The 11,635-nt window shown below is 50.1% G+C and overlaps 1 protein-coding gene across 1 annotated transcript; it reads left to right on the forward strand.

The window, feature by feature from the left end:
* The first annotated feature begins 844 nt into the window (after positions 1-844).
* LOC104485669 (uncharacterized) lies at positions 845-6,251 on the forward strand. Its single transcript, XM_010128088.2, has 2 exons — positions 845-1,136; positions 3,100-6,251. The coding sequence occupies exon 2, from the start codon at positions 3,442-3,444 to the stop codon at positions 5,314-5,316; it is 1,875 nt and encodes a 624-aa protein (XP_010126390.2). The 5' UTR covers positions 845-1,136; positions 3,100-3,441; the 3' UTR covers positions 5,317-6,251.
* Positions 6,252-11,635: the final 5,384 nt, after the last annotated feature.

The raw sequence follows: 11,635 nt of genomic DNA on the forward strand, positions 1-11,635 counted from the left end.
AAGCCAACATGTACGAGCACCTTCATAGTGGTGCTACCGCCTCATGCTGCTGGTTTATACTGGCGTAGGAAACACACCAGCAGACTTTAACCAAGGCACATAGAGTGTGCAGATCAGATCTGAACTCCGGGACCCTGTCATCTTTAACTTCTTTGTGTGATGTGAGCCAGGCACCTCGCCATCTCCTGCCTCAGTTTCCCTAAATCAAAGAATTTTATAATAACTTGTTTACATGTTTAGGACAGGCTTGGAGGTGCTGGCTTTTGCAGGACTGAGTGTTATTTTCCAAATTCCGGGACATGGGACAGCTCCTAATTGCTGCCCCGGGGAAAAATCATGCTGAAGTAGAGCTTTTCATCATGCATGTGCTCCTAAAATCCTTCCTTAGTGCCCACCCTTGTCACATCTGCACACACTTTTTGTGTTTCCACTGAGCATTAAAAGGGATCCTTTGCTGATAACTAGGAACTAGCCTCTGTTGTTAATTCCCTCCAGGACTGCAAGCTGCTGGGGACACAAAAATTCTCCCTGAAATGCATCTTTCCTCTCCTGACGCTGCCCAGAGCAAGTCCCAGACGCTCAGCCCAGGAGGGAAGAAGGATGCTTGCAGCACTGCGTGACTTTTTCCTTCCTGCAACAAAAACACAAAAGCTTCCAGCTGGGGTGAGAGAGAGGTGGGCTGATCCCGACCCACCGGCCGCCGGGGCAGAGAGGGCAGGATAGGGGTCCAGAGCTGCTGGGAAGAACTACAATTCCCAGAAGGCAGTGCGAGTAGGGGACCCTTCCAGCTTCCCACCAACATAGCGGTGCAGAAGAAAAGCACACCAGGGAGAAATTCGCCTCGTCTCCCTCCCCGAGCTCCTGCTAACACCTTGGCGATGGCATGAAAATCCCTCCCGGCCGCGCGAGTCGAGAGCATCTCCCCCGGCCTTCCCTCGCTCCTTCAACCTTTGCTCTTTGTCTTCGTTTGGCTTCACCCTTCCTCCGGTAGCTCTCGTTGTGCTGGCCGCAGACTTCCTTTAGGTCAACCCAGCTGCGGCCGCAACACAACTGGCAGCCAAGTCACAAACACTCTTGTGCCGTTGAGAGTGCCCCGAAGGAGAGAAATGCCAGCCGGGGACTGATGGCCAGCTCAGGTAAGATGCTTTCGGCCAACCGCCCTTCATTTGTCCCGGCAGCCCCCAAATTAAAAAAAAAAATAGAAACAACTCACTGGGATTTTTCTGCCCTTGATTCAAACCCAGAGCTCGGGGATTGCGGAGCTGGAAGGAAAGGCTGGATTTGGATCTAGAGGATCTGGATACTGAAAAAAAAAAAAAAAAAAAAAGGAAGAATACAGGCAGGAATTTCTTCTTTTACCCCAATTTGAATGCAGGGATTTGTTTTTTTTTTTTTTTTGCCAAAATCCAGAGGTGATTGAAATGCTGCTGCCACTGAGATATTTTATCTAAAGGACCGGCATGAGCATCCGCGGCAAGCGGAGGCCGTGGACACCGCAGCGAGCCCGGCACCCGCTCCTCCTGCGGCTGAGCGCGTCCCCTCAGCATCAGCTGGACGTGACCGGAGGGTTAAACCCACTGCCCACCCAGGGTAAAAATACACTGCTGAAGTGTTTTGAGTCCTCTTTCCAGCCCGGCTGCTGCTGAGGCTTTGTCTGCAGAATCAAAAGCAGTTGCTGATGTCACACAGCTGCTCCCCCACTGAAGGAGGGGGTCTGGACCTCCGTGGAGTCTCCCCTCTGCTAGCAAATGCTAAACCCAGTTCCTGCTCCAGCTGGGTGTGTTTTGTCTCTCCTGACTCACGATAACTTTGCATGTAGTTGGTTTTTGGGTTTTTGTTGTTGTTGTTGTTTTTGTTTTCCCATGGTTCCTCTGTACCAGCATGAAGAATTCAGCTTGGATGGGACCACCGTTTTACTTCGGTGGTGGCTCTTGCCAGCACCCATAGGGATCCAGACAGGGAAACACAAGCAGCAGGACCAAATCTGAAATAAATTTCCCCGTTATAACTGTCCTCTGACATCTGAAATGGCTGCCCACTTCATCTACCCCTCTGATCTCTCTCCTCTGAGGATCGTGTAGCTGCAAACTCGGCATCGCAGTTGTGCTTGGATGTTTATATTCCACATCTCCCATTGCTTGTCCCCCGATCCATGGCCCCTTACACCTCGCTGACAGGTTCCCAGGGACTCCTCAGCCTCAGCCTCCCCAGCCATCCAGGCCTCCAGGGACAGATTTCACTGACAGCTCATGTCCTTGCTGGCAGCCTGTCCCCGTAACTGGTGATTTTGGCAGAAGCACCTTCAGCCATCAGTACCATCAGTAAAAGCCTGCCCAGCCACGTATTCCCTTGTTGACAGCCATCTCCAGCGCCGCTGTCTTCCTCCCCTCAGACTTTCTGGCTCTTTTCCCTGCTGCAATTCACAGTCTTGATAGGAGATGTTGATCACATCTCTGTTGGCCCTGTTTGTTGTTTTTTTTGGTTTTTTGTTTGGTTTTTTTTAATGGAAATACATAGGACCCAGACCCTACTGTTGGTTGAACCCTCTTGAGGAGGACAACCTCACTCAAGGTTTCCAACTCTCACTTCTCCAGCTGCATGCTGGGGACACCACTGACGCATCTCCCCCTGTGCATGAAGGTCTCCCAGTACAAAGCAGCACATCCCAGTTTGCAAATGGTGCCCAGTGTGGTTTTCTTCTAGGTTTGGGGGATTTGGGTTGCTGCACAGTCACTCCTCAAAAATGGGACTAATTACAACAATTACTCCGAAGTGCGTTAATTAATTAACTTATTTACTTATAAATCTTCTTGGCAAGAGGGCAGAGGACTATTCTGAGAGTAAATCACTCGCGCAGCAATAGTGGAGCCGAAATCTCAGAGTCACTGCAGCAGCGAGTGCATCACAGATCCCCCCATCGCCAGGGGAGCTCAGCCTGTTCCTGCTCTCTCTGCTGGCGTCCAGATGAGCCTGGGGCTTCAAAGGTCTCAGGTTCAGTCTCCCACGGAGCAGCCAAAGTGCCACCCGTTGCGTTTACACAAAGAACACAGCAGGTGGAGAAGAAATAATGACTTAGTAATTTTCCTTTTATTTTTTCAGTCCGGCAATCCGAGTCTCCGGGAATGCCAGGGAAGCCTCTCCAGAAGTTCAGAGGAGGCAGGAGATGGAGTTACAAACATTGCCTCTGCAAGATGAGGTGGAAGCAGGCTGAGAAATGAGGAAGACCACACACTCCTTGCTGGCCCAGAGCTGACGTACCGCAGCAGCACCCTTTGCCTTACAGGGAATAAAGTGCAACCATTGAAGTACACTTTGATGTGTGCGTCCTGATGGTTTTTGTATCCTCCCAGACAGTTCATCCCCATAATATTGTGGCTTTTTTGTACCTTCTGGCTGCTTGGCAGCCTCATCACGCACCACTGGGTGCAGGCCGCCACTGCCATGAAAGACTTGCTTAAACACGTGGTGCTAAAGATGCACTCGTGTCATGAGTGTGGCAAATCCTTCAGCAAGAAGGGCAACCTGAAGAGACACCAGAGGATCCACACGGCAGAGGAGCTCTTCACTTGTGGGGAATGTGGGAGGCGCTTCACCACCCGGGGCCACCTCACCACCCACCAGAGCATCCACACAGGGGAGAGGCCCTTCTGCTGCAGGGAGTGCGGGCGCCACTTCCGCCTGGAAATATGCCTGGCCGCCCACCAGAAGACACACGCCAAGGGTGGTCCCTACCTCTGCGCCTGCTGCGGCAAGAGCCTGAGCACAAAGATCTACTTCAACATCCACATGCGGACACACACGGAGAAGAGGCCATTTGCCTGCACCGAGTGCGGGAAGAGCTTTGTGAAGAAGGGGACTCTCACCACCCACAAGGAGATCCACAAGAGGGAAAAGCCTTTCAAATGCCCCGACTGCAATAGGTGCTTTGGGCAACGTGCCACGCTGCTGGCCCACCAGAAGATACACCTCCGCGGAGGGCCTTTCATCTGTACTGAGTGTGGGAAGAGCTTGAGCACCAAGCGGTATTTCAACGTCCACCAAAGAAACCATGCTAAGCAAAAGCCTGTTGAGGAATACATCAATGGTGTGTCTCTCCAGGTCATCCAGATTAAAAAGGAGCCTGATTTTGCCTTCAGGTCAGAGGAGAATATATTGGAGAATATGTACCACGAAGGAGATGTAGCCCAGGGGTGCGGCACACCTAGAAACCTATCTAGTCCAAAAAGCCCTCCCTGGAAAATCCAGATGAAGGAGGAACCAGAACCAGTCACAGATGACACAGCCAACATTACTGCACCTGCCTGCCAGAAACTTTACATCAAGGAAGAGCCACCAGAAAACCCAGACTATGGAAAGCTCTTTGATCCAAAGATTCCACTGATGGCTTTACAGGCAAGACAGCTTAAAAAGGAGGAAGATGTTGATTGGCAGCATGAAGGGGAGGTCTCCATAGCCAGTAACTGGGTGCTCCATGTGAAGGAAGAACCACAGGAAAGCATTGAGACTGGGATGCATAGTGGGCAGAAGCCAAACCTCAGTGGTATCCAGAGGATCCAAATGAAAGAGGAACCTAGCGTAGAGGCCAACCATCAGGTGAGCCACAGCCAGAATAAATGCTATCAGCCCACCAAAGAGGGGATGCTGGAGAACCAGAAGAAATCCACGTTCAAGAGAGATCCCTTAGCAAAAGGACCTCCCAAGGGTGAACGGATATTCCCATGTCCTGAGTGCGGGAAGAGTTTCAATCAGAAATCAAACCTGACCAGACACAGGAAGATTCACACGAGTGAGGGGCCATACAAGTGCAATGAGTGCGGGGAAAGCTTCCGCATGAACCGCAAGCTGATCCGCCACCAGCGAGTCCACATGAGTGAGCCCTTCAAATGCCCCGATTGCGGGAAGAGCTTCACCCAGCGGTCAAACCTGGTTCGGCATCAGAGGATTCACACCAAGGAGGAGCCCTACCAGTGCCCTGAGTGCGAGAAGACCTTCAACCAGAAGGCCAACCTCTTCCGTCACCAGACAATCCACATTCGCATGGGGCCTTGCAAGTGCACCAAGTGTGGGAAATGCTTCCCCCAGAAGCGCCACCTGATTAAACACCAGCTGCTCCACTCCCGAGGTGGGGCCTACAAGTGTGGGGTCTGTGGGAAGCGCTACCGGCTGAAGAAGTACCTGAGGAGGCACCAGAAAATCCATGCACGGGAAGGAGCTGCTCCCTGCGTGAAGGAGGGGGAGTTTGCAAGGACCGTCAGTGGATCCCACCACACTGAACAGAGAGCACTGGCCCCCATGACGAGTGAAGAAGAGAGCTGAGCGGGTCTGATGCCAGCTCCCAGGGGAAAGTCCTTTGGGAAAGGGGAGGAATAGAGACAAACTCTACTTGCCTTGTGTGTGCAGTATGTGGGTGTGGGGAGGTCAACCTGAGAGGACAGTGAGGTTGAGAGAGCGGAGCACTGCTGGAAACCAGTCCTCTGCAGCTTTTCTGAGGGCAACCCTTGGGGTATCACCCGTTCACAGCTGTGGGATGTGGCTGGAGATCCAAGCCACCTCAGAGCACTTGGAGATGGAGAGATAAGAGGCTGGCATCCTTCATAATGGTATGCTTGTGCCTCTAAAGGCTGCCAAAGTTGTGGATGCCAAAATTGTCTTGTATGGGCAATATATAGACAGGAGGACCAGGTAGGATTTTTGTTTATTACATTACTATGTTTCTGAGAAAGCTGAAGGGAACCTCTCCCATCTAGGCAAGGGTTCAAAGCGAGAGCGAACTCTCTTCTTCCCCCTCATGTAGCTCTGATCCACATCTTGATCCTACTGGGCTGATGGTCAACTGGGTTGTACAGATTTGGGAGAAACTACTGCCAGCCAGACCAGGGTTTTAAGCCTTGAGTTCTCCAAACCAGACTCCCAGATCAGCTTAACCCAGGTCCTTAAAAGTAAGTTGTGCAAAATCAATGACTCTTTCCAAAACTGGCCCAGAGGCCAGCAGATTGTATTCTGGTTTGTGCCCCTACAACCCCACTGTGTGGGTGTAAATGAGAATGGCTGTTCTTAGCATTGAGTTTTACTGATTAGTAGGTGGCTTTGCCACCACAAGTCCCAGAGACATTGATGTCTTCACCAGCTTGAGCTGACACTGGTGCAGGTTCTCAGTCACCTGCTTCCCTACCTGTTACTGTGAACCTCTTGGTTGGATATTGATTTTTTGGGAGATTATTTAGGGAATTCAAACCAAGCAGCAGGAATACTGGAAATTATTTCCCTGTTGGCATGTTTTCCCTTACTCTCCCTGGTGTAAAGGGGACTGTGCAGCTACTCAAAAGCATGGACAGTTCAACAGCCTTTATTGCTCACTGCTGATGGTTTTGTCTGAGTGTTCCCTGGTCAGAGGGACTGAAAGTGAAGTGGAGGGAGTCCACAGTCCCCTGAGCCACTCCTCAAGATTTCTCTGCAGCACTACTACGTGGCCACCTGGGCACTGCAGAGCAGAGACGCGTATTAGGGCTTGTTGTGTTGCTGTAATATATAGAGTCCGAGACACAAGTGGAAAAATGTTTCATGATAAAATAGTAGCTCTGCCTCTCTGGTTTTGTGCAGGAAAAGAAGCCTCTCCTCATCCCCAAGGCACACACCACTTTCTCCCAGAACATGGTGCAGATGGCATCCTCTTGGAGCCACCTGAAAGTCATGCAGTATGACTGGGGGCAACTGCCCGCTGTGATGCTTAAGGCCCCAGCTGCTGGGTCTGCACTGCCTACTCTGGAGCAACTGTGTCTCCAGGGAGGGAAACAGGCCTGGAGGGAAGGAAGCGAACAGGACAAATTGCACTTGAGCTTTGCCTTTACCAGCTACTTGGTCACCATTAGGTTGAGGTGTTTTGATGCGGTGGCACAAGCCCAACACTGAGTACAGCTGTCAAACCCAAAAGCACAGAGTAATTTTGGTGTTTAGACTTCCTCAGACCTTGATACAGTCAGGCCCAGGACATGATTTCAAACAGCAACGCAAGCTCTGACAGCCTCTGAAGGAGCCTACCTCTCTCCCCTCGCCTATAAACTATAGCCAAACTGATTGATATGAAGTTTCCCCTCAAATCCCTGTACCCTGGTAGAGATTCACTTCTGGGACAGAAAAGGCAGACATATAGGGGAAAATAACAAGTTTAGGATGTCCTAGGGGAGACTAAGGACCACCCTTGCGAGAAAAAAAAAAAATGGATCTGGGCTGTATGGTGGGTAGATACTTCACTGTGGGACTGGGAAACCGTGTTCCTTGGGAAGAACACGGCTGAGCCAAACTAGCAAGCCTCTCTTAGGCTTGCTGAGGAGCAGACCCTCTCAGCAGGGAGAAAGTAATCACCAGATGGCTGGCATTTATTTCCTTTGCATTAACCTAGGTTTGCCAGTTGTATTATTGTGCTCCTGCACATGGAGAGAGCAGTGAGTCAATGTCAGTAGCTTTCCTGGACATCACTGGATTTTTCCACCATTGACCATGGCCAGTGTGGGTGTCCCAGCTTCTGTGAAAAATCAGGGCTGATAGTTTGTAATATCTCCTCAATAAAGTAAGTATTTAAAGAAAAATGGAAACAAAGTGAGCCTCTTTTCTGGTTTGTTGGTTTTCACTGAGAGAACCACACTACATTCTACCCACAGTGCAGCAGGTGAACAGTGACAGAGCAAGATGCATACCAGTCATAATCAGATGGATGTTGTTGGTGAAGAGCCCTCCAGGCTCTGCTGACTGAGTTGACCACCAACTACGCTGAGAGCTCAGACCTCTGCATAATGACCCCAGGGCTCCAGTCTGTGACCCGCACACAGATACCCTGCGAAGTGCCCTAAGGTGTCTGCATAGGTCTAGAAAGACAAGCCTTATGGAAGGCCTTGACCTTTCTGGATGAGCAACTGGAAGCCAGGAAGGGCAGCTCAAACTGCAGCAGACATCATGGTGTGAGAAAGTGGAATGATGTCCTAAGTGTGGGTGTTTTCATCTGTGAGCTAAATAAACTCCAAACTTGGTGTCCCACCTCTGGGAGGACAATGATCAAAGTACAAAGAGAGTCTTCCTCAGGTACCACCAAGATCTGCCTGGGACATTACACTATGACTTTCTCAAGGACACCTCCAAAGGGATACCTTGCAGATAGTGTGGGCTGCCAGCTCTCGAGTCTGCTGCAGACAGTTGGTTTGGGTTTGGCTCAGGACCATGGAATGATCCCAGATCCATGAGAAAAAAAAAATGGATTTATCTGGGGATAGAATAACACCAAATCCTCACCTTCATCCTTTTCTCCCTAAACACATTAAAAGGGCTCCCAGATAATAATAAAATGCTTGAAACTCGAATCATTGTCCCATTCTCCACTGCATAGATTTTATGCAGAAAACCACGTCTGTAAGCATTGACTGAGCGGTTTCAGTCACCAAGTGAAAAGGATGCTCACAAGATCTGATTTTGCCTTCAGGTCTATACAGTAAATTCAGTGTGGTCAACCTGAAGCCAATGGAGTTCAATCAAAGCAAAAACTATGGTAACAAAGAGCGATCCAAGCTCTGATGGCTTTTGAAAGGAAATCTTCTGGTCTTGTGGATTTCAGGAGGAATTTGTCTGTGGGATTTTCTTTTTGGTTGACTCATTGACTATCCATGTGTATCATCTCAGCAACACTTCAGTTTCCAGCACACAGTGTGGCCTGTCTAGAGGAGAGATGGAGACGGGCTGTGTTGGGAAGCACATGTACAAGAGTGCATATTTCGTGCTTCGATGGGACGTGTGGAGCTGATTGGCCTTCAGCATGTTCTGGTATGGTGGGAATAAGAGGATCTTTGGGGCCAGAGCAAACATCTGCTCCATTGTAAGTGTCCTGGGATGTTTACTTGTCCTTTGAGAGTGTGATATTTCCCATGAGAACTTCTTTGAGAATCCCAGGCTGCAGGGAGCCTGGTGACCCCGCAGATGGGGAGTGAGGAGAGGAAGATGACCAGGGTGAAAAATGGGTGAGCAACAGGACACTCAGTATTACTTGCTTCTACACATGCTTCATCTGTTCACTTTCAATGAGCAGCCTCCATGGGGAATGAGTATCCACTTACCACCACCACCTTAGCTACCTCTCATCCCATCCAGGGCCAAGGTGATGCAGTCAGGTAGCACACATGAGACCTGGTTGTCAAGCTGAACTGCCTGTAGCCAAGGCTCCTGTGGAGCCACTATCTCCATCTCCTGACCCAAAGCACCGTCCCTCCCTCAAAAGTGAGTTTGTGTGCTGGAACAAAGCAAAGGTGAGAGATCTCCATCAAAGGACTGAAGCTCCTGAGTAATGCCCACCTGTAGATTTTCTGAACAAGGCCATAGAAAAATACATGATCTCTTTTTCTAGGCTCAGCCTGAAAACCAGAGCAGCCTCTGCCCTGGGGCAGGTGAGGTGGGCAGTGCTAGCCTGTGACCCTCTGCTAATTACAGCCCATTGCTATCCTTTGTAAAAGGACTGCCGCCCCATGAGGGACATTGCCAAGCCCCACTGTTCTCTTTTTTTTCCACTCCAAGCTGATTTCTGTCTCTGCTTCTGCCTGGCTTCTTCCCTGGGGAGCCGCTGTTTCAAGGACACCAACCTCCTCCAAGCTGCTGCAAGCAGAAGCCAGAAGTAGGAAGCAGAGTTCTGTAGATCCTTCTTCATCCAGTCACAAGATTTTCTTCCTTTTCATCATGGCAGAAATAAAATAAGATGCTTTGCAAGTGAAATAAGATACAGACTGTTCTCATTTCTACATGTGTACATGTGGCCTCTGAGGAATAAAACAGACTGAACAGTGAGGGTCTGAGCGTAGAGGACAGCTTCTGTGCTGCTAGAGGACAGACTAACACGGTTTTGAAGCCATGCAACCAGTCACTGCTCAAAGTGTTTGCTTGGGGCTGCAGGCAGAGATTACCGAAAGCTTTTTGCTGCACAGATGAGCTGCAGTGCATTGTGCATGGTCAAGGGCACATGCTTCTTCAGACAGTACTGCAGGGCCCAAAAAGGGTGGAGGGGCAAAGAAGCAGGAAAAACCTTGTGACAAAGTATGTGTTACTTAAATCGAGTTAACTTGTAGAATCATAGAATCACAGAATGGTTAGGGTTGAAAGGGACCTTCAAAGGCCATCCAGTCCAACCCCCCTGCAAGGAGCAGGGACATCTCCAACCAGATGAGGTTGCTCAGAGCCCCGTCCAACCTGGCCTTGAGTGTTTCCAGGTTTCCAACTTTAACTAGCTTGGGGTAGGTCGAAGACCAGAGAGAGGAGAGGGAATGTAAAGTACGGAAGAGGTGACTGTAAAATCTCATGTGAACACACACACCAGCCCTATGGATGTAACTGGAAAGATGGGAAAACGAGTCATGGCTCAGCATCCCTGTGCTCACTCTGCAGGCAGCAGCATCTTAGAGGCATAGGTGGAGCACAGCTGATGTCTCCGAGACTTTCCTCCTCTCTAGAGAGCGGTATGTGGTAGAAATTACCCCAGACCCTATAGACATTCCTTATTCTGGGTAGTGTTTGCAAACTTTTGACATGGGCTTCCTGTGGCTCAACCCTTCACTCCCATGGAGGATGGATAAAGCTGGGGAAGAGGCAGCCCTGGATGTCTGCACTCCTGGGGAAGATAGGCATGGACTGCCTTTGCTAACAAGACCTTCTCTGTCTCAGAAACTGTCAGCCAGCTAAACCTTAGTGAAGGTAAGGTGAATGGGGCTGGAGGGAGGCTGTCCCTGCAGCTGGGACGTCAGCTGTCTCCCTGTCCTTTGCTCCAGTGACACTGGGAGCCAGCAGGGAAGGAGAACAAGAAGGGAGAGCTTCTCTGATGCCTTGAAATATTCTCATCAATAGTAGAGCATATTCTCAGCAACATTTCCAGGGGTATTTCCCAGTCCTCACTGGATGCTCCTTGAGTGTATTTGCTTTTTCATTTCAACATCTCCCACCAAATAATAAGCCTGATCCAACCTTAGCTCAACATAAGGGGCTCCCTTTCTGCTCACCAAATTGCTTGCAGATGCTGAGGACTGAAAGCAGCTCAGCCGCTAGCGCACAGCAGTGTATTTACCATTGCTTAACTCCGCTCCGCTTGCTTTTCACAAATTGAATGCCATGAAATTCTGTGGCACAGAAAGCCACGGAAAGTGGCACAGGGCTGTGAAGGTCTGTTCTGGTGCTGCATCCCAGCATGGTCAGCCAGATGCTGAGTTTGAGAACAGAAGGCATCCCGCTGCCCTCAGCAAGACAATTCTCAGGGTTTAGCCCCAGTTTGCAGGGGAACTTTGGACAGCAGGCATGTCATTGCGGAATAATACATCTGTGCAGTGTGAATACGCTCGCTGCATCCACACGCTTCTGTGGGTAGCTCTGCCAGTGTAAATCCCTCATCCAGCGATATAAAAATATTTAATTCTGGTAAACAAGCACCGCCATGAATTGTGGGTCAGGCTCCACCAGAGATGCTGTGCAAGGTGGTACGGCCAAGGACCGCCGTCGAGCTCCGGCTGCGTAGGAGCATCACTGTCAGCCCAGATCTTCATTCCTCCCTGGAAACGGCTCCAGCTCCTGGGCAGTGTTAAGGCTTAGGCCACGGTGGGTTAAACTGGGGTTAAAGCAC

The sequence above is a fragment of the Chlamydotis macqueenii genome, chromosome 2 (genome assembly GCF_036417535.1).
Source record: "Chlamydotis macqueenii isolate bChlMac1 chromosome 2, bChlMac1.mat, whole genome shotgun sequence".
NCBI lineage: Eukaryota > Metazoa > Chordata > Aves > Otidiformes > Otididae > Chlamydotis > Chlamydotis macqueenii.

Coding starts and splice junctions, on each gene's coding strand:
- LOC104485669 (XM_010128088.2), top strand. CDS start 3,442: ATGAAAGACTTGCTTAAACACGTGGTGCTAAAGATGCACTCGTGTCAT.